The sequence below is a fragment of the Martes martes genome, assembly GCF_963455335.1.
Source record: "Martes martes genome assembly, chromosome: 4".
Classification (NCBI taxonomy): Eukaryota; Metazoa; Chordata; class Mammalia; order Carnivora; family Mustelidae; genus Martes; species Martes martes.
The window spans coordinates 156,979,754-157,002,986 of record NC_137891.1 but is presented as its reverse complement, the minus strand read 5'-3'; the positions used below and the strand labels follow the sequence as shown (position 1 = coordinate 157,002,986).

General features: G+C 53.8%; 1 protein-coding gene across 2 annotated transcripts in view; it reads left to right on the top strand.

Moving 5' to 3' along the window:
* RNF220 (ring finger protein 220) overlaps positions 1 to 23,233 on the top strand; it is a gene marked incomplete at its 5' end in the record, with an annotated part of 219,209 nt that overhangs the window by 172,220 nt on the left and 23,756 nt on the right. For both annotated transcript variants that reach the window (XM_080800276.1, XM_080800275.1), the window contains 2 exons: positions 12,011 to 12,143; positions 20,066 to 20,111. In XM_080800276.1, the coding sequence (XP_080656402.1) occupies positions 12,011 to 12,143; positions 20,066 to 20,111 (179 nt within the window). The remainder of the gene's footprint in view (positions 1 to 12,010; positions 12,144 to 20,065; positions 20,112 to 23,233) is intronic.

The window sequence follows — 23,233 nt, the reverse complement described above, 5'->3', positions numbered from 1 at the left end:
AGAATCCATGAATCAGTGGTGTCTCGGGAGATGGACGGACAGAGGGAGAGGCAAGTAGGATGGGTACGAGACTGTAGGAGGGTTGGGGAGAGAGGGCGTTCTATCGCAGAGCAATTCAGGCTGTTGACCAGCTCCTCCAGGAGGAAGTGAGTCCAGGGAAGAACATCCACTGAGGAGGTCAGTGATGGGGCTTGGCGTAGACAAGTGAGCGTCCAAGTCCTGGAGGACCATGGAGAATGGGGGACACCAGTGATAAGGGGTGCAGGGGAGAACTTGACCTCAGAGCCCATAGGGTGAAAAACGGTGGGCTGGAAGTGGCAGTGAGCACAAGGAGGACACTGCCCTGCCCCTCCAGGCCTGAGGAACCCGAAGTTGGGAGAATAAACAGCCTATGCTGGGGAAGGGGAAGACTCCAGAGAGAGGTGTCTCCAGGGCATGGCCTGGTTTCCGGGAAAGTGATGAGAGGAAGTAAAGGAAGTACCTAGGGACCGAGGAAGGAGAGTTCACTGGCACGGAACTCAGTCCCGGAGGGCATGATGGGAAGATGGTAAAGAGCTATCATCATCAGTGGGGTCACCTCTGCACCCTCCTTCCCCGGCATCTCTCCTAAGACTGTCCGCCTCTCCAGCCCACCTCCCCTGACTTGACATCACTCTTCCTGAACTATCCACTCCCCACCCCACCTCACAGCGTACATTCCTCGTGCTCCCCCACCTCCTCCCCAGACCCTCCCCCTGCCCTGCCCCACCCCAGCCGGCCTGAGTGAGCAGGAACCCCTGCACCTTCATTTCTCAGGTCACTGCTTGGCTAATGGGCTATTAATTTGCTCAATCGTCCCCTGTGAGGCAAACTCAATTTCTGCCAGCCAGTCGTCCCTCCCTGTCGACAGCATGATTGATTGGAGGAACAGCTGTCACCGCCCGGCCGCCTGCTCCCTGCCTCCTTTCCTGAGAGTCCTCACCACCCCTCCTCCTCGGGCCGCTGCCCCGCGCCCACAGAGGCAGCGCACCCCGGCCACCTGCCCAAGGATCTGTCGCCAGCAATGAAAAATGACAGAAATATTTAAGGACAAATAAGGTTTCCCAACGCAATTGAAAATGATTACAGGCAGCTACAGATGGGGCCAATCTGATGCGCAGCAGCAAATCAAATCGAATTTCCTTATCGGCGTATTATTTTAGGCGTTATCTGGCACGTTGATGCAGTTATCAATTCAATTTCAGCCGCCGGTCCGCTGTTTACTGTCTCGCCTTTGCTGGGAAAAGGTAAACATGCTCAGCCCAGCAAATTAATTTCTGGCTGAAGCCAGAGGCTGCGAAGGATGGCTCTGTGGGACCCGCGGCCCCCACCTTGGCCTGGGGTGAGTGGGCCAGGGTGGCTGGGCCTGGGGCAGGCGAGAGCTTGCCCAGGGACCAGAAGCCCCGCTAGCCGCCTGGCCCAGGCCCCCGAGCAGGATTCAGGGCTCCTAGGAGACTGAGGTGACCGCTGTTGGCTCCGCGGCTGCTGCCAGGGAGAGGTGAAGGTCTCCCATTAATTTCCAGCTAAAAATGACAAATTCATCTTGGACGACAATTAAATGAAGTCAGTAATTGATGCTAATTGATCTCCAGATGCAAGGGCTCCCCTCAGCCTTAGCAGCACGTGCCTGTCTTGCTCACTCTCCCCACCCCAGCCCCCCTCCTCCTCTACCTCTCTGCGGCTCTCTCTCGGTCCTCGCCCAGCGCCCTAGGGCCTTGGGTCTCCTGACCTCTGCAGGTCTGCGGGAGATAGCGGGCCCAGAGCTGGGCTAGCAGGCAGCGCCTGAGGCCGAGGAGCTGGCCCGCTGCCCACCCAGCCCCGCAGGCACTTGTAATCAGTGCCCCGAGTCCCACCCATCAGCCCAGAAAGCAGGTAACATGCCCTCCTGGCGATTCAGGATTTATTGCCCACAGCTGCAGAGGTTCCCACTTCATTTTTATAAGCCCATAGTCAGAGCCAGCGGGGGGTAAAGCACACTTGGATTTACTTTACTTTAAACAGTACAGTGCTAGTGTTTTGGCTCCTTGGCAGGGAAGACAAGGGGGGGTGGGTGGCAATCCAGGTACACTCCATCCACACTCCCAGATAGCAGAGGTGCTCTGGTGTGTTTATCTAGATGTGAAAAAACGCCCACACTCGGGGCACCTGGGTGGCTCAGTGGGTTAAGCCTCTGCCTTAGGCTCAGGTCAGGATCCCAGAGTCCCAGGACTGAGTCCTGCCTCAGGCTCTCTGCTTCCCTCCCCACAAGCCCCACCCCCCCACCTACCTCCCTGCCTACTTGCGATCTCTCTCTGTGTCAAATAAATAAATAAAGTCTTAAAAAAAAAAAAAGCCCACACTGTGTGAGCACCTACCTGTGTGTGCTAGTGCCCCCCACGTGCACGTGTGTGTCCAGACACTTGAGAGGACCGGTGTGCATGTGCCCATAGGAAGATTTTCCTGAACTGGGCCTTTTCTACAGTCAGGCGTGGCTAATCCCAGGGAACCACCCCCCACCCCCACCCCAGAGGCTCCATCTGCCCCACCCACCACTGGCCCCGCCCAGCCCAGGGCGCTGTCTGGAAGTTATTAGCTAAGGGAGGAGGGGAAGTGAGTCGTGGTTCCAGAAGAGAGAGGCTGCAGTTGTATGTGGGACAGCCAAGGTCAAGAGCATGAAAGAGCTGGGACCCCTGAAGCCCCACCAGTCTCTAAGTAGCCCTCGGTGGAGCAAAGGCTGATGGGGTCAACAGCTGGGGCTCCAGGCCCCACACTCAGTGAGCTTGATCACGAGTTCACCCCGAGCCCTCGGCTCCATTTCAAGCCCAAGTCTGAGCCTAAACCTGTCCACAGGCTGACCTCTACCGGGCTGTCCTGCGTAAGTTTGCCACTGGCCACCCAGGAGACGTGGCTGGCTCAATCCAGGCCCCCTCCACTGTCTAGAGACAGGAAAGAGCATCCATCACCAACGGGGTCAGGGGACCAGCCAGGCTCTTGTTTTCTAAGGACCCGGCGCTGGTAGGAGGCCATGTGGAGTGGGCAGGGCCAATCTGAGCTTTTGTAGGCAGAGGTGGGAGAAGGGAAGACGGCATGCGAGCATGAATGGGTCACCTGTGTATTATATCTGTGTATCAAGGCCACATGTAAGGAACTGGTGCTATGTGAGGGGGTCTGCACCGTCTCATGGAAGGAAGAGGAGCAAATTAAGGACAACGCACTTACAGTAGGATAGAGGACCAGACCAGACCCTAGATAAGGGTCAGGGCAGAGGCAAGAAATCAGAGAAAACTCCCACGACGTCTCCCAGCTAACGTCTGCGTCCTTTGGGGAATTTATCAAGGTCAACTGTCATGTATTCATTCATTCATTCCAAGAATATTTATTGATTTCCATTATTACTATTACTATTCTCTAACTTGGGGCTATGTCCTCTGCTAGATGCTGGAGTTGCAGCTGTAAACAAGTTACTCCTTGCCCTGGAGAAATTTCCAGTCTACGGAGGGTGACAGACGCAGAATAAGCAGTGGTAACACTGGGTCACTAGAGGTGGCATGAGAGGCTGGGGGAACACAGAGAAGCCACCTGGTATGGTCTGGGGAGTTGGGGAAGTCTCCCTGGAAGAAGGAATTCCAAGTCCCGTAGAGTGAGAGTAAGAGTTAGCCAGCTTGTGCCAATGGCCCCGGCCATACCCTTCAGATGGCTGTTTGCCTAGCCCAAAGCAGAGACAGATAGGCCTATGTGGTTCCGAGGGACTCAGGAACTGCTAAAAATGTCAGCCTCCCCCTGAGCACCAGCCGAGGCCCCGGGGTCTGGGCAGGAGGGTACATGGTTGTTTTCAGGGCACCCCTGGGTACTGGCAGATAAATACGGGCAATCACTAAATGCACGGCTCTCCTCCGGCGGCCCTACCCCCACCTCCTCGACCAGGGATGCCTATTAATCCTGACAAATGATGACTTACGAACATGTAATGCAAACTGATTCATCATACATTCAAATCCGCCGCCCCGCCCCAGCGGGAGGCCCCAGCCAGACAAGTGTATTACACGGATAATGTATTTGACGTATTAATAAAACCAGCCGCATTGCTCTGGCGCAGGGACTGGGGAATGCCAATATACGATGACAGATCACATATTGATGAAATCCAGATGTTTGGAATCATAGTCTTGGGGCCTTGTTCATATTGACTGAAGGTAAAAAATGCCATCTGTCAGCATGTTAACTCTTCCTGTCCCACGCTCGACAGAGGCGCCAATCATGGTTTTCTGGAGGGAGGAGACGGAGAAAGAGAAAGAGCGAGAGGGGGCAAGATGAGTAATTAGGTGGTCTGGATGGTGACGGATGGATGAAGTGGGGGTAGACGGCTGTATTGTAGATATAATGGGTGCAGGGGACACTTTTCACGCCTTATGTTCTTGACCTCTCAGCAGCATGTGACCCTACCGATGACACCCCCCCCTCCTTGACACTCTTTCCTTCTTGGCTTTGATGACATCGCTCTTGTTTTCGTCCTCCTCTTGACGGTTCTCGGTCCTTGATGACTTAAACTTTCTCCACCTGTCGGAGTTATTCAGGGTCTGTTCCAGCCTCTTCTTTCTGTGTACTTGCTCCCTGGCCGATCTCACCTATGCTCAACTTCATTAACCGGTTCATTCATTCCATAAATATTTACTGACTATTTACCATATGCCAGACATTGTGCCTGGCACAGAGAATGCCTTGGTAACTTCAGCTCTTACCTCTATGCCAGCGCCTCCAGCTCTGTCATTCTGGTTCTGGCTCCCACAGAGTACCCAGAAAACATTTTCAAATGGATGTCTGCTAAGACATCCTCAAACTAAGCACCACATCCAACATTGAACTCATTTGCTTCCTCACCAAGCCGGCTGCTCGTCCTCCTGTTGCTCGAGCCAGAAACCTTGGAATCACCCTTGGCTCCTTTCAGTCCTTTACCCCCCACGTCCAACCCATCCCCTTCTGTTCACCTCCATCACCAACACCATCATCATCACCATCGCCCTCCAGCAAGGCACCACTGTATCCCACCTGAGTCAGTGAGATCACCTTCAAAGCAGCCTTCCTGCGCTCTCTACTTTGCCCCGTCAGACCATTCTCTGCAGTTAGAATGATCTTTTTAAGTGCAAGCCTGATATGTCTCTCTCTTGCTTAAAACTCTCCTGTACGTTTTAAAAAAAACCCTTAACGTAATTAAAAAGTCCTCCAGAATCTGGCCTCTCTCTCATTATATCTCAACACTCAGCCCCTCACTCACTCGGCTGCAGGCACTCTGCACACTTCCCAGCTCCTCAGTTGGTCCTTTTCCCCTTTCGGATCTTCAAACCGCTGTTTTGTACCTAGAACATCACTTCCCCACAATCATTGCCTGGCTGGTCCCCCCTCATCCCTCACACCTTTGCTTGAATGTCATTCCCCTCCCCTCCCAGGCCAGCTAATTCACTCCCACGGTTCCATGTACTTCCCTTTTTCTAAAACCACTCTGGGGACGTGTGTTTCAGGTCCCTATCTGCAGTCAGTTCCCAAGCTCCTTGAGGGCAGAGAGTGTACCTGTCTTGTTCATTACTGCATGGCATGGGTACAAAAGTAGGCTCACTGTCAGCATCCAACTGACATTGGTTGAATATTATTGAAGTATGGCGTAGGTGAGTGGATAGGTGGGTAAGTAGCTGGGTATCATGCAGTGGTTAGGAGCACTAGCTTTGGAGTCGGACGGCCCTGAACTGAAATCCTGCTCTAAAACCTTCTAGCTCTGTCCTTCGTTGTTCCAAACCCCATTTTCCTCATCAGTGTGATTGCAATAATACCTACATCACAGGACTGTTGTAAAGATATGAGATGGGATAAAATAGGCACAACATTAAGCCTACAGCCTAACATACAATAACACTCAATAAAATGTTATTTTTATTAACACACAGATAATGGATAAATAGTTAGGTGGATGGACAGATGGATACACTGGCATGTAAACCAATCAACAGATAGATGGGTATGGATGGATAGGAAGAAGGACCTCCATGGAGGCCAGAGAGGCCAGGGCCAGGGTACCTAGGGAATGGTACACAATCTTGACCATGGCAGGGAAGAAGGCCAGATACAGGGCAAGGCCAGGCTGATGTCAGAAGGGGACAGATACAGGCACAAGCAACAAACTGTGCTAGCGGCACACTAGAGATGATAATGACTCATCACTTTGTACCGAGCCCTGGTTTAATGGAATCTTCACCAAGGTCCTAGGAGTTAGATATTATTATACCTGTTTTGCACGGGGAAAAGCCAAAGCTCAGTAGTGTTAGGTGATGATTGGCCCAAGGTGTCACAGCTGGTAAGACACAACTCTGTTGAATTCTGCTTGAAGGCTCCTCTGTGTCTTGCTCACCAGGAAATGGAAGCCTTTCTACTTGGGGCACACGTGTTTGTATGCACAAACACACACCTGTACACACACACACATTCTCTTAAAAGGCCCAGCTTGTATTGCCATGCCCCGTTATTTGTACCCTCACTCTTATTTAACCTTCCGCCTTCTTACATCAGACACCAGGCAGTCAAGCCCTGACTTTCGTGGTCTGCAGAGAAAAGATCGTGAAGACGGGTCTTGCTGCTTAAACAGAGAGCCAAGAATGGAACCCACAGAGGACAGAACTAGGACACAACCAAAGAGGCCAACCCAGAGAAGCCATCGCTGGGCTGGGCGTCGCAGGGTCGGATGTGGGTTAGTGACCTAGGAAGGGAGGGCTTTCCCTCCCAATGAGCCCCCAGCCCCAAGCGAGCGTCCAGTCCTGCGCCAGGCTTCACTATGGAAGGTGGCAGAGGAGGAGAGACTTTGCGGGGCCCTGGAGTTCCTGCTCCCAATGGTCAGCACTTCCCAACAGAGGGGGGCAGCAGAGGGCTGATCTGGGACCCCAGGTGCCCGAGGCCGGGTTCAGAGGCCTCAGGGCGCCACCGGTTGGAGCCTGGCCCCGGCAAGGAAAACGCTACTTGGCGGGAGCGCTCGGCTCTCCTCGGCGTGCCTATCCGGCTTCACAGCCTGCGGCCGGTCGCTTCCTGGTGGAGCCTCACCGTTTTTGGTGGGATGGTGCTCCAAGCAGCTCAGAACGCGCGGGGGGGGGGGGGTCCTCATGGAGGCCACACAGCTAGGGAGATCGACGCTGTCATCGCCCCTGGCCCTTGGAGCTCGAGGTGCCCTGCGGAAGGCTGAGGACAGTTTCGGGCCCCACTGCTCCCTGCCCTCCTCCTGCTTCGGGGGTTACCTGCGGCGGGCGGGCAAGTGGCGGTGGCAGGCGCGCAGGGCGGGGGCGGGAGGGAGGTGCGGTAATGAATGTGGACGGGAGGCGGAATGAGCGATCCATCTTTGCATGGGAGGGGAGGGGGCCGCGGGCGTTCCCCCCACACACTCACACACTCAATCAGGCGCTGTCAGACCTCGGGCCGCCTGGCATTTTGGTGAAGAATCTCTCAGCTAAAAATTGTTGTCAGTCCCATTTCCTCGTTATCAGTGCAAGGGCTGAGGCAGCGCCCGGGGATTAACAGGAGCGCCGAGCGCCGCGCCGCCATCCGCCGCCGATAACACCGGGCCTCCCGCCTCACCTCCCCCATTCATCATCTTTAGCACTGACAGCCCGTCCCAGTCCCTGTCCCCAGCCCCTCATGCTTCCCGCGTCTCCCCACTAGGCTGCTCAGCCTGCATCCTGACCTCCCTGTGGAGCTAGGCCTCCTGAAGAGGGACAAAATTCAGCCGAGGCCCCCATGACCTGGACCCACCTGTGGCAAAGGGTCTGGCCAGCGAGGGGGCGGAGGCAGGGGCAGGAGTGAGGGATGCTCAAGGAGCAGATGCTTCCTGACAGCCTTCCTCTGGAGGGCTTAGTCTGCCTGCCTGTGATGCTGGCATTGGCGTTGGAGAAGGGATTCCTACATCAGATGGGCAGCTGTACTAGGGATTTCCAGAGGTCTCTCCAGCCTGAGAAGGACTCTCATAACTCTGGGAACTGTGGAAGATAAGCGCCAGGATGCCTACTCTGGTCTAGGAAGAGTAGGGGGTTGAGGACTTCATTCCCACCCCCCACAAGACCACAGCCCCCTCCTCTTGGCCATTCCCAGCGGTTTTATGGCCCGTTTTACGGCCACTGTAATGGCCCAGGTCAAAAGCTTCAGGGAGCTGTATTCTGGGAATTATGCAAACGAGGAGCAGGCCTAGGGCCAGAGTATGGATTTTGTCATTAAACCTGGGCAGGCCATGTCGTTAGTGCAGTAAAACCCACGTCATGACCACAGGTCTCAATGTAAAATTATAGGGAACACAGTGGGGGAGGGGAAGCAGGGGGCCCATGGCCAGGCTGACACCTGCCACTCTAACCCCTGAGAAAATGGGGGGTGGGATGGAGGGCATAGGCTTCAGGGTCCCTTGGCTGATCACTGTCAATGCTATTCCTAAAGCTGGCGCCAGGAAGAGGGCCCATTGTCCTGATGGGGAAACCGAAGCCAAGCTCAGAAAAGTAGATCTCTGTGGCAGCAAAGCAGATGAACTAAGAACAATGATATAGGACTGCTGATTCCTGGTCCCAACCTTGGAGGGAAAACTCTGGGCTCTAGGAATCCCTAGGAGCCAGAGTTGGTGGCCCAGGCTTAAAGGGGCAGAAACCCTGATATTTCCACCTCAGCTCAGACCCCATGCCCTGGATCCTCCTCTTTGTCAGGGGTCCTCCCTTACCATTTCCCCCAGTTCGGCCCCAGGCCTTGCTTCAGTGATCCATTTCAAAAGCCTTGTCAGTTCTCCCTGATTCACCCCTCATGCCTTCCATCAGGCACTGCCTCCCCCTGGACTCTCCCAGCCACCCTCTGGCCCCTCCAGTCTCCACCCTGGAGCACCTGTTCCCACCTCCCTCAACCCTGGCTGGGTGGCACTGACTGGACCCACTGACCCTTCTTCAGCTTTCCTCTTATTTTGTGATCTCCTTCAGGCCAAACATGTGTCTTATTTATCTCTGAACTCCAGTTTCTCCTAGAATAATCCCTGAAGTAAAATAATTGTTTAATAAATGTTTGCTGAGTGAATAAATAAATGAAGTATAGAGATCATGAGCTGACTACAGGGGTCACTATCCAGTTAGGGCCTTGGTTTCCCCATCTGTAAAACAAAGGTAATGGGCCTGCAGAATTTCTAGGGTCTCACTCACCTCTGAGATTCTCAGGCTGAGTGAAGTTCAAGGCAGAGCTGAGACTAGAATCCTCATCTCCCATCTTCCAGACCAGGCCACATCTGCTTCTTCGACTCAGAACTGCCTTGCAGCTGTCCTCTGAGCATCTGAGGAATAGCCAGCAAGGCACATGATCAATAGGGCCCCTTCCCCTCCTCAGAGACTTAACCACACAAACTAGAGCCACACCTACCCCACCCTGGCACACGCCAAGCCTCTGTAGTGGACCTCCCAGCTATTCGAAGGTCATCTGGCTTCTAGGATGATCCGCTCTTTTTCCTACAGCCTTTCCCTTCCTCTTTTCCTCTCCTTTGCTTCATTACTGCACATCTAGTCAATGTCAGGTCTGTTTTCAATTGTCTGTAAATATCAAGTTGGATAAGAAATGACCACTGCCCACAGGAAACTCACAACTCATTCATTTGTTCCCATTCTCTGCCTACAACACTTCTAAGGTGCAACTTATATTTCATTTCTTTGGTTAAGACTTTTCTTTTTTCACTCCTCAAAACACACACCCAGAATGAACTACTGCTTTCTTTGAGCTCTGAGATGACTCAGTCTGGGCATCCAGGAGAGCTGGGACCATACACAACCTGTGTCAAAGCAAAGTTCCTATGCTCAGCCTGAACTGGGAGCTCCTTCAGGCATGGGGTTGCTAGAATTAGCAAATAAAAATATATGACCTCCAGGTAAATTTGATTTTTGGAAAAACAATGAGTAACTTTTAGTATCAGTATATGCCATGCAGTATTTGGGATGTACTTATACTAAAAAAAAGTATTCGTTGTTTACCTGAAATTCAAATGTAATTGAGCATCTTTTTTTCTTAAATTTTATTTATTTATTCAACAGACAGAGATCACAAGTAGTCAAAGAGGCAGGCTGAGACAGAGAGGGGAAACAGGCCCCCTGCCAAGCAGAGAGTCCCATGCGGGGCTCGATCCCAGGACCCCAAGATCATGACCTGCACCAAAGGCAGAGGCTTTAACCCACTGAGCCATCCAGGCATCCTGTAATTAAGCATCTTCTATTTAATCTAGCAACCCAACTCAACCACCTTGGTCATTACTGGCATGACCTTTATCTCTCTGAAAGCTAATTTTGACCCTCTCTGGGCAACAGTGGGAAGAAGCAGCAGGAAGAAAGATCTTGGCTAAAGCTGAAGTAGTCTTTCCACAGTTGGCGTTTACGTGGATAGCAAGAATGTTTCTGGATGAATAGGCCTGCTCTACCCCATGCCTTAAGCAGAAGGCAGAGGAGCACTGGGTGGCAAGAGTGACAGGGAGAAGGTTTAGGCTCTTCAAGAGGCGTGCACTAGGCAAGTTCATCCTCCTTCCTAGAATAGTATGCTCTGGTCTCCATCGGCAACAGAAATAGTGACAGAGTTGGGACACAGTGGGGACAGAGTGCGGGCTCCCAGCTGGCCCCCAAGCCAGCATAAGCCAGCACAATACCCACTTGTATTCCCATACGATTTGAAGGGTATTTTGGAGGGAGAAACCCAGAATCTGTTAGGTTTACAAGAGGCCAATGAGAGGTAGTGAGACCCAGAGAGACTATAGATTCCAGGAATACTGAAGAAGCAGAACGGACAGGACCTGGTGGTTAAATGAATGTAGGAGGGACAGTAAGGCAAGGGAAGGGGCCTCGGGGGAGACGAAGGTTCCTGGCTTTGGTGACAAGGTGAGTGCTGGTGTCATTAACTAAGATGAGCATTGCTGAAGGGGAGCAGTTTGGCAAGGGGTAAAGAAGCTGAGGGACTTGTTTTTGGATCATTCACTTTCAGATTCTTGGGGGAACATCCAGGCATTAAAGTCCATTAGGCGGGGGCGCCTGGGTGGCTCAGTGGGCTAAGGCCTCTGCCTTCGGCTCAGGTCATGGTCTCGGGGTGCTGGGATCGAGCCCTGCATCGAGCCCTGCATCGGGCTCTCTGCTCAGCGGGGAGCCTGCTTCTCTTCCTCTCTCTGCCTGCCTCTCTGCCTACTTGAGATCTCTGTCAAATAAATAAATAAAATCTTTAAAAAAAAAAAAAAAAGTCCATTAGACGTTTGGATACAGAGGCTGAGAGAACCAGGGAAGGATCTAGGGCAGAAACACAGATTCTGGAGTCTACAGGATGCAGATGGGAGTTAGGCCCGTAAGAAGGAAGAAGATCATTCAGCGTGCAGAATAGGGAAAGGAGAGCCTGTGGGCAGAATCCTGGGAAAGTGAGGAACTGGGAGAGAATGCTACCCCAGAAGTCACATGAGTCCTTTCTGGTCGTTCCCACTCGACTGTGAGGGCCTCAAGGGCAGGAACTAGATCTGGTTATATTCTGTGGCCCTACTGCTCTGGGGCTGTTCAGAGCAGACCAGCCCTCAGACAGTGTTTGTTGATTGACTGCAGGAATGAATCCCCCCTCTCCCTCTTTTCTTCCTTCTCCAGATTTGGAGAATATGAAAGCATGAGGAAAGGAGAGACAGAGGGGGTGCTGGATATTCTGGGTGATGGTATGATTACACCAAGACCTTCCCTAACCTATATGAAATGGAGTGATCCAGCTTTGATTGCACAGAACATTGATTGTGTCCTGATAGATTTCCCAGAGGGGCAGCCGGTTAAGGAGATGCCATTCATGGCCATGAGCCGCAAAGAAGAGTGAATGGTCATGGTTTCTGAGACCCTCAGGCTCAACCCTCCTCTAGGGTCAGGAAGCCCTGGGAGGCAGCAGACTTGGGCTGGAGGATTGGGACACTGGGTTTCCGTCCACAGACTAGCCCAGCTCATCTGTCTGTCTCTTCTTCTTCCCTCCCCAGGTAAGAAAAAGGCAGCAGCATTGTTTGACAGCCAAGCCCCTATCTGCCCCATCTGCCAGGTGCTGCTAAGGCCCAGTGAGTTGCAGGAGCATATGGAACAAGAACTGGAACAGCTGGCCCAGCTGCCTGCCAGGTAAGCCAGCAACTGGGGGAGTCTGCCTGCCAGATGATTCCACTCTCGGTTGTAGACACCAGGTCCCAGGAAGAGCTGCCTGGCCCAGTCCCCAGCCTCTAGGTAGAAGGCAAGGCCCTCCTATTATTCTCCTCTACTCTGCTTTCAGTCCTCAGACCCTCCAGGCAAATGGTGATGGCTTTCCCTCCTTGCTGTATTTTTGGGGATGGGAAGAGGGTGACCCCTCTTTAGGCCTCAGCCTCAAAAGGGCACAAAAGGAGCTGGAAAGGGATGAGCCACAGCCACGGGCCTTGCCCTGCCATGCTAAGCCTCAGGGTAGGGTAGCAGAGGCGGGGACAGCGCCTGGCAGCCTGACCAGCCGTGTGGCCTTGTGCTGACATCCAGGGGCATAGGCTCTATCTTCTCGGTGAATCTCAAGGTCAAAAAGATGACAATCAAGAATGGGCTCAGGCGTGTGTTCTCCCCCAACCTCTCCATCCTCCCTCCCTTCTCCCTGTCTGAAGGACCAGGGGGAGCGCCCTATAGAGGAGCCGGGTTATCAAAGGGACAGAGCAGGGTGTAACAAATTACCCCAAATCTTAGTAACTTAAAGCAACCATTTCCTTATACTCACGGAATCTGTGAGTTCAGGAATTCAGACAGAGTGCGGAGGGGATGACTTGTGTTGCTCCACGATGTCCGGGGCCCCGGCTGGGAAGACTCAATGGCTGGGAGCTAGGATCATCTGGAACCCCCTTCATTCACATGTCTGGTGACAGATTTTGGCTATCAGCTGGGACCTCAGCTGGAGATATGACCCAGGCACCTCCACTTGGCTTCCCCACGTGGCCTGGGCCTGTTCATAGCCTGGCAACCTCCGGGTAGTTGGACTCCATACAGGGCAGCTTAGGGCGCTAAAGCAAATGTTCCAGCCCACGAGATGGAAGCTGAATCCCCTTTTACAACCTAGCCTCAAAAGTCACTTAACACCACTTCCACTGTTCTCTGTTGGTCAAGGCAGTATCAGCCCAGCCAGACTGAAGGGGAGCAGACATATACCCCACCTTTTGATGGGGGAGTGGCAAGGTCCTATTATAGGAGAGCACGTGGGATAGGAGACGTTGGCCGTTGCCGCCGGCTCTGGAAGATACGTCAGCCAGAGGGGAACAGCCTGCCCCACCGTTCCCACCCCCCACCCCCCCCTCCTTCAGTCCGAGTCATCAGACTTGACTGATCTTCCTTCTGCCGTCTCACCTAATCCCCCTCGAGGGGTGCAGGAGACCCAGAGGTAAGCCGGAACTGGTCCCACCCCTAGAAGCTCATTGCATGAGAGTACGGGGAGCAGGGCCAGAGAAACGGGGAGGGGTAGAGGCTACTCTATGGGAAGAACCGTGGGGCACGGAGAAAGCATGAACCCCAGCGTGGAGGAGAGAAGACCTCCTATGGGAGGGGCAGCCTGAACTGAATTTTGAAGGAAGAAGTATTAGTTATCTGTTGCTGTGTTACAAATTACCCTCAAACCCAGTGGCTTGAAACAACAAACATTTATTATCCACAGTGTCTGTGGACCATCAGTTCAGGAACAGCTCGGTTGGGTAGTTGTGTCTTCTGGTTCAGTCTCTCGTGAGGCTGCAGTTAGGACGTGAGCAAGGCTGCAGTCATCCGAAGGTCTGCCAGTGACTTCAGGAGCCATTTCCAGATGGTTCGTCCACACATGGGTCTCTCCATGGGACGGCTTGAGTTTCCCTCTGACATGGCTGCTGACTTCCCGCAGAGGAAGTGATCCCAGAGACTCAGGAAGAAGCCACAATGCCTTATATGATCCAGTCTCAGAAGTCATATGCTATTGCTTCCAGTGTATTCCATTCTCTCCATTAGAAACAAGTCACCAAGTCCAGGTCCCACTCAAGAGAGAATTAAACTCTATAAGCTCTACGTCTTGACAGGAGGACTATCAAAGAATTTGTGAGAATACTTAAAACCAGCACAGAAGACTATAGAAATGATAAAAATAATAACCCTGTTTGAACGCTCATTACATGCCAAGTTCTCTACATTGCACTGATGTATTTAATCTTCACAACAATTCTCTAGGATAGGTAATAAAAAATTATTAACTCTATTTTACAGATGGGGAAACTGAGGAACAGAGGGGCTAAGTGACTTCTCTAAGGTTGCACAGCCCATCAAGTGGTAATGATAAGATTCAAATCCAAGCACTCGACTGTAGTGCCATGCTCTTAACTGCTCCCAGCATACACAGACACCCCTGACCTCCACACCCCCCCCCCACATACACACACACCTGGGACCAGCCTAAAAGGGGCACATGGGGGAAAGAAATACCTTTCCGCCAGGTTAAGTTCCACACCTTGGCTGTCTGGGAGGGCTCCTGGGTGATTTGCTTCCTGTAGAGGACTTCCCCTCAGTATGAAGGGAGAATAGAGGCAGAGGTGTGTGGAGGGACCTGCGGCCCTCTGTAAAAGCTGTGGATCCCTAAGGATCTGGAAAATGGGGGCCCAAGCTCTCTTACTGCCTCCTCAGTGGGGGGCCACACAACAGCCTAGTCCCTGTGGCTCCACCCCTGCACTGCCCAGGGCATCCACATCTACATCCACATCTACTCACAGAAGTGCCCCCAGCCATGATCCTGCACCAACCCCCCTCACCCCCATATTTTCTTGGGGCACCCCTTACTTCCACTGCCTTACCCCCACGTCTGTTTCCCCCACCCAGAGCCCCCACATCGGCTCCGCCCCTCACGGCTGTGTCTTGCGTCCCCTACTTCTGTGCCCCTCACGTCCAGGCCCAGCCCAGCACCCCCTAACCCCTGGCACGCCCCCCCTCCACCCGGTGTCTGACAGCCGGACAGCGGGATCTGCACAGCAAGTGAAATTCCCGTCGGATCGATAAAGCCGAAGCGCTGGCGGCGACGGGTCGATGGTTTTATCTGTCTCGGCCCCGCCGCGCCCGGCGCGCTGACAGTCCGACCGGCCGGCAAAGGCGTTCAAGGGCAGCCGCGCCCGCCGCCCCCTCCCCTCCCCTCTCCCGCCCTCCCCTCCCTGCGGCCGCAGCGCCCACCGGACTGCAGGCTGGACCGGCCGCCACCGCCCTCGTGATTTATCTGGATTTTTAATTGGAAAAAATTTGCGAATTAATTGATTTCAGGAACTTGCCAATTAACATTGTAATTGGGTGCGTGATAAATTCCCAAGGAGTGTGTCAGCTCCCTCCGGGCTGAGGGCGCCGCGGAGCCCGGGTAGCGCGCGGGGAGGGCCCCAGCCTTGGCTGCCCTTGCCCCGCCCCTGCCCTCTCTCTGGGAGGCCGGAGGAGAGCAGGGAAGTGGGGATAAGATGTGGCACCTGGGCTCCTAAGATTCCTCCCTCCTCTCTCCCTGCCACCACCGACTCCCTGGGCTGAATGTGACCCTTGACCAGCCATTTCGCAGATGGGGAAACTGAGTCCTGTGGGAGGGCAGAGCTTGTATGTGCCCGGGCGCGGGTGGAAGGAGGGCATCCCCCATCCCTGGTATGTGGCCAGAGCCTTCCTCTCCAGCTCTCCAGTCCTTTCCTTTCCCTTCCACTCCATGCTCCCTTCTCCCTGCTCCCATCCTTTCTCCTCTTTCCTCCAGCTTCCCACTTCCTTCTCTTACCCTGCCTTTGCCTCTGCTCTCCCACCCTCCGAAGGCAAAGGCGTGGTGGGCTGCCGAGTCTGTGGATGCCCCTGCAGGGTGCCTGTCCATCCCCTGGGACGCCTCCCCCGTCCTGGCCAAATGGCTGCTCCCCCAGAAGTTCTTCAGGATGGGCCTGGTGTTGTGCCCTCTGCCTCCCTTTGCCCAACAGCACAGAGCAGCAACCTTCCTCCCTCGCAACTGCTCCCCCACCACCAGGAAGCCACTATTTCAGACCCACCTGAGGACTCACACAGAGAAGGAGGGACCTCCCAGCTCCCAAACTAGGGCTGGCTAGTTCCTACAGACACAGGCAAACATGTCCATGACATACAGGCACCCATACACCCCCACATTCCAGCACACATAGATATGCTCACACACACATGCTCATTCCCACATGTACGTGGGCACACAGATGCCTTCAGGAAGAAGAGTCAGAACTCCTGTTGGCAAACCACATCTACTTTTCAAAGTACGTTCACATCTGAGATCAGGCTGTGCGCGCACACCCTCCTTCAGACCGGCCTCCCCTTTCTCAGTCCCGCCCAGGAGCACACAGGTAGTGGGGGAGTCAGAATATTGATAAGCCACAGGAAACTTGACCAACTTGCATTAGTGTGGGAGAAGCACTCTGGAGGCGGGTGTGGAGCGTGAACTGGGGGCGGAAGCAGGGAGGCAAGTGAGGAGGTTGACCAAGGGTCCAGGGGACAGATAATGAGCTGACCCACTGACCTGGGACAATGGCAGTGGCTTTGGGATCGGAGAAGACAGGAATGCTAAGAGACTGGTGGAGGAAGAAGCAAGAGAACTTAGGTGATTACCCACAGCATACTTACTAGGAAGAACTTTCTGACCTGGGTGACCAGAAAGGTGTTGATGGCAGAGAAGCAAGTTTCTGATGAAAGGAGGAGACAATGGACAGGGCTCTGGGCATGCTAAGCCTCAGATGTCTCTGGGATGGTGATGGGGTAGACATTGGATGTGTGCAGACAGGCAGGCAGCAACACTGGGGGGGAGGGGGCTGAAGATTGGAGGGTGGTGGGGAGTGGCCCCCAGACTCCTCTGGGGCCCCCATGTAGGAGTTTCCATCCAGAGAAGGGAAAGAGCCCTAGACATGGAGAGATGGCTTGGAGCTGCGAGTGAGGTGTGGCTTGGTGAGGCCTGAGCCTGGGGACCTTTCCTGGGAGGCTTCCAAAGTCACTTTGAGATCTGGCGTCTAGGATGGGAAGACAGCTCTCTGGTCAGTGCTTTCAAAGTGCTGAAAGGAGCCACAGGGAGGCTGGGTGACTCTAGAGAGGCAGGGTATGGAGACGGTCATGCCCCCACCCCCACTTAAGCCTTATTTAAGGCCGGCCTCGGTGTTTGGTTGGGTAATGAACTAGATAAACAATTCCCCAAATAGATTAAAACGAAGTGTAACTTACAAAGGCGGCTGGTGATGATGGTTTATTCCCGGGCAGCACACCATTTCTTTATTTCCAAGGATAATTCAGTGTAAATCACCTTAATTAAAAGTGTCAGCCCAGCCCATGAATATTGTACTTAGGAACGCGTTTCCTGGGTCCCAGTTATAATTTAAAACCCATGGATCACTAGGCAGCGAGTGACTGAGAAGTGAGGAAATCGTTGGGGGCGGGCTGTGGAAACAGGGAGGGATGGAAGGCAGGGGAGCTGGTGGGCTGGGCAGGAGCCTGTCTGCCTGTAACTCTGAGGCTCGGACCTCCCCCTCTCTCGGTGGCAGGCTTTTCACCAGACTCCTGTCCCTGGGGGACCAGGCACACTCGGGAAACCTGAGGTAATCAGGTTGTTGGAAGAAAGGTGGTGTGGGGTGGGCGCACTTGCTCCAAGAGGGGGAAGGAGCCTGAGGCAGGACCAGTCCAACTTAAGGGAAAAAGAAAAGTATTGGCAAAGGGAGAGGCTGGACATTCTCACCCTAGATGTCTTTACTTCTGCTCACCAGCAGAGTAAACTAAAGCCCAGCATCAGTGGGATGTCCCCCAAGTAGAGAGAGAAAAAGAACTCCAAGAACTCTGTCCTCCAGCCTAACCCCTGAGTATCTTCAGGGAAGCAGCGTGAACAATGGAAAGGCAGCACTTTGGACTCGGCCCGACCGAAACTCAAATCCCTAAACCTGCATGGCCTGTGTGAACACAGGGGTATATCATTTACCCTCTGTTCACGTCCTTTGTAAAGTTTTTGTGATGATTAAAGCGAGAACACATATGGAGCTCCTGGCGCATACCTGCCAGCCCCGTCCCATGTGGTCGGTGCATAATCATTGCTCACTCTTTCCTTTTCGGTCCCAACCTGATCCTGTCCAGACAAAGCTCAGACCTCAGGCCAGGGGTCCAGTGAGAACAGGGCAAATGCCTCATTACCAGATGCCTCATTTCCGGCTTCAGTACATGCCTCATTTCCGGACCTGTCCAGACGCAGGTGCAACGGGATGTCAGTTCTTGTTGACTGAGGGAGGGAAAGCTCAAAATCGTAAAGTCGCCAACTAGTTGCTCCTCAAGAGAAACTCAGTCTCCTCTCTGTATCCCCATTGGATACAGAGCCTGGATACAGGGCCTGGCCAGGAGCAGGAGTTGAACAGCAGGACTGTTCAAGAACCCAATGGAACTGAGTGGAACCTGGTCTGGCTGTCCTGCCCAGTCTGTGATGCCCGCACGATGTGATCACATGGACAGAGAGCTCTGTGTTTACACTCAGACCTTGGGCTCGTGCTGTCACTGAGCCTGGTGGCCTCCGCTCGGTGATGTGTGTATCCGCGTGGGTGTGCGTCCACATGTGTCTGCATGTGTGGGTGCGTGTCCGAGCACGTGGGTGTCTGCATCTGCGCATGTGTTTCTGTGGATATTGGCGCCTGAGCAGCTCTTCACCCAGGTCTGGGGGACTGTTGTGAATGGGTCTTTCTTTACACCGTGTTTGAGCCTCGTGACTAAGGACAGAATTATGGACGGTGGATATGTGCGTCTTTGCCTCTAGGCCAGGGTTTCTCAACCTCAGCCCTATGGACATTTGGGGCCAGATAATTCCTTGCTGTGAGGGGCTGTCCCATATGTTGTAGGATGGTTCATATCCTCTACCCACCAGATGCCAGTAGCAAACTCCCTGCCCTCAGTGGTGACGATCAGAAGGGTCTCCAGACATTGCCAAACGTCCCCTGGGGGACAACGGATGCCTTTATCTGAATCTGCCTAAGCCTTGGCTCACATACTGGGTGTGTCTGTGTCTGACCCTGTAGGTGTCCCCTGGGTCCATACCCTGCCCCGTGAGTCCACGTGTGCCTTGGGTATGGGTCTGTGTGTCTTTTGTGCCTTACGGATAGCCCTGTGCATGTGTTCTACCTGCACAGCTTGCATGCGCCTGTGCAGGGGCCCTATGTCAATGGGCTGTGTCTGCCTCCTGCACGTATCAGCCAGCGCCTCTGTGTGCATGTATTTGTATGTGTGTGTGAGTGCACGTGCGTGAATGTGGGAGCACAGATGTGGTAAGCACAGTGGGGGCAGCAGGGAGGGAGGGACAGGAACAGGGATATTAATGTTTCTGAAGTGGATCTGATTTGATACGTCTTGTTCCATTGTCAGCATCTGTTTAGCAGGGATTTGTAATACTTTGTGGCTCTGGATCACTCATGCTTAGCGCGGGATGTGGCCTTGCATACCAATTTTGTTATTAAACACAGTCCTCGCCTCCCCCACAGCCCATCCATCACCTCCCGCCCCCGCCCCCGCCTGCTCTGAGCCGCCCACCATATTTCAGGGCCCAGCTCCCGCCCGCCTGCCGCGCCCGATGCCGGAGGGCCTGGGGCTGACAAATTGAATCAGGGGGAGATCATTCCTGGCCTAACGCAGTTTGCAGCATGTTGGAGGGAGAATTGACAAGAGCCATGTCAGCTCCATCACCCCAATCCCATAGGAACTAGGAGCAGGCTGGGGACAGGAGGTGGAGGGAAGGGGGCATCCGGGAATGCAGAATCCTCGGGGCTGATACCAGGAGGCAGGTAAAGCCCGTTTCCTCAGATTCGTGAGGGAGCCCACGGGCCTAGTGTCTCTGTCCCCCTCCCAGGAGCCAGCTCCTGCCACTGGTCCCTGATGGAGGCTGAACTAGTCAGGGCCAGCTGGGGTTGAGTGGCCTTGGTAGAGCTTGGCTGCACAGGGCTGGGCTAAGCTGGCCGTGCCTTCTCTCTTTGGGGTCTTCTTGCTATTATTCTCTTGCACACCCTGGGTAAGTGGGATGGTCACTCTGTTCTCTTCTTTCTTGGCAGCAAGAATTCCCTTCTGAAGGATGCCATGGCTCCAGGCACCCCCAAGGTAGGTGGACGATTGTGTGTTTTCCTCCTACTCATCCTAACCTAGGCCTCCCCATTATTGATTCCTCTTGAGGAAAAGGAGCTCTTCCTGGATCCCCAACTGTCTCCGGGGTTCGGTCATCAGCCTGAGGCCAAGGGCTGCCCTGTGTGCTTGAGCATGTGTGTGCGTGTGCCTGTGTGTGTGCATGTGTATGTAGTCTGAGTGTGAGCCAGAGTATGTTCATCTGACTTCTTCCTCTTCCAGCCAGGACAGGGGTCAAAGCTAAAGAATGACCTGGGGACATGGTGGGGCTCAGACACTAAGACTCAAAGGAGGAAAGTGAGCTATAGCAGGTAAAGAAAAGTACCGAAGTGCAGGTCAAGACAGAGCACACAGGCCTTAGAAGCCGGGCCGTGTGTGTGTGTGTGTGTGTGTGTGTGTGTGTGTACTTTGTCCTGAGGGCATCAGGGAACCAGGGAGGATGTTGGGCTCCTCTGGGGGGACAGTCTACCCCCTCCAAACAGATAGTGTGAGAGAGAAGTTTGAGAGCATCAGACGGAGAAAGGGAAAAATGAAGGGCAAGTAGCTGGCTTGAAGGAGGGGCCAGAGAGGCCTCACACAATGACATGATTTGTACCAAGAACTCCCATAGGTGGCCCCACAGGCAGATGGTACTGCTTCCCCAAAGGTGATGATTTTGAGGGAGTAGGGACCTGGGGAGGAGGACTAGACCCTACTCACTGAGTGTCCCCTTCCTCACCCTCCGTAAGGCAACTCCTTTCTTACGAGTTCTCAAAATGACTCATAAAGGCAGGAATCCCCGGCCCTTTTTATAGGAAGTGAGGAGTGAGGGTTAAAGCTTCAGAAATGATGCAGTCTGGAGGCATGCACAAAGAAATTAGAGCAAAAGCCAAGATGAGAATCTGGGGACCCCTGCATTGGGGTGGTCAAGATCAGGTACAGGCACCGGGAAAGGGGGCAGAGGAGAAAGAGTCACAAGTTAGGAGGGGCCCAGGAGAGCCTGGTACCCTAGACTCTAAGGGGAGAAAAGTTCCAAAACATGGGTTGGTCAGCACTTGAAGAGAGCAAGTCTGGAGAAGGGGGCCGCTGCATTGAGAAGTCTTAAAGGCACCGGGGACATCCGGCCGTTTGGAGAAAAGGAGCCAGAGCCTTAACATTACCTGTAAGGGTTGGCCCTGGAAGCCTCAGAAAGGGTGGGAGTGGATTTTGCACCTTCATTCAGGAAATCACTCGCCACAGAAAGTTGGGCAGAGGTGGGGCAGAGGCAAATATAGGCTCTGCCCAAGTAAGCAAAGACTTCTGGCTCTGCAGAGAAAAGGTGGGGCTTGCCACGCAGCTGTGGACCGTGCAGGTGGGGAGCCACACTCATGGGGCTTGGCCTGGCCTCCAGCACTCAGCGGTTCTGGTTAAGGAAGACAGGCCAGCCGCTGACATCTGGCACCTGAGCGCAGCTGCCAGGGCTGGGCCCTGAGCCCCGGAGAGGCCGGCATCCTAAGGATAAACACAGTTGCAATCCACATCCATACCTGGCCCCGCACAGATGCAGATGCACACACAACGGAGCTCAGAACACTCACATGGGAAGTCTTAAAACATGCGTGGATCCTGCCACCACCGACACAGGCGTGTTGATAATCAGACTCCAAGGCGAGGACCCCTGTTTGCCCACTCCCAGGTTCATGCTCACACGCCCAAAGCTGACCATTGCAGGGTCTGTCCCCTGCCTGTGGCTGAGGCTTTAGGGAAGCAGGCCATGGGTGGAAGAAGCGTGAGGTAGAAGGTTCAAGCCAGAGACTGAGAGGACAGGGAGAAGGAGGGAGGGAGGAGGGGGAGAGGGCGAGGGGGCCTTAGACAAGATTGATGGCCTCATTGCCATTAAGAAAAAAATTAGCCGGTGGCGGCTATCATATTAAAGGGTGAAGAAGCCGTGAATTATTTTCTTAAAGATCTTATCGCTTACAATGATAATTTTACCTTCCAAAAGGCCACTTTTAATGAGGCGAAGAGCCAGGCAAAAAGTCATGATTTAATGCCGGGATTTTTTTTTCAAAACACATTTTACTGCTTTTTGGTCCATGTTTAAAAAGCACCAGTGACCTTTTTTTATTCTGCTTGCCCCAGGTGTAATGCTGGGCCTCTCAGGGCTTCTAACCTAGAGAGAATGAGAGAGAGAGAAAGCACACAAGAGCGAGCTTTCTCGTGGCAGGGGGGCAGGGACCCCCACATTGTTTCCCCTCCTCAGCGTCCTCCCTGGGACCAGAAAAGGAGAAGGACATTGCCCAAAAGCCCACCACAGTCGGCACCGGGCCTTGGCTGGGAGAAGAAAGGGCTCCAAGTGGCAGGCCCTTCCCGGGCTCTTTCCTCTACCAGCTCCTTGGGGAGAGGCTGAGTCAGGGCGCCCTGCCAGGCCAGCAGCCGCCCCTCCCCTCCCAGGGCCCTTGCCTGAGGATGTGCAGCTTGGCCACCACATGCAGGTCACATCCTAAGCCTCGGTCGGAGATGAAGGATAAATGGCTGCTCCATCTTTCCCAAATTGCTTTCTTTGGGCTGTCACTGGCGATTTGGCATAGTTTCTAGGCTGGGGAGGCCTCCTAGGGAATTGTATGCTTCCGGCTCCGAGCTGTGCAGGCTGGAGAGGGTGGGGAAAGGAAGTCAGGATCGCTTGCAGGCCTCCAGGCCCCCCGCCCAAGCCCCGTTTGCAGCTGAACAGACCTTGGCAAGAGCCGGCAAGAGCCCGCTGAACGTGCCATGTGGTATTTAGAATTGTGGCGCTCGCACACAATGTAAAGCAGACAGTTTATTAATCTAAACTGCGGGCGCATGTAGGAGAGGCCGCACAGGATTGACATGGGGGGGTTAGTTGTGCTGGGGTTCTTGCTGGGGTCACTGCTGCGGCGCTGGGATAAATGGACCCGGCGTACATCCCTAGCTGCATGTGGGAAACTCATACATACTATTTAATTTACTGTCTCCATAGCGGGGCTGCCGTCAGCCTGTATTAGGGGCAGACAGGGCTGCAGGTGTGTGGCTTTACCCCCAACCCCCCGGGAGGGGGGTCCCAGAGTCTCTACTTGCTATGGGAGAACAAAACATGTATCATCTCAGCCTATTAGGGGAGGGCA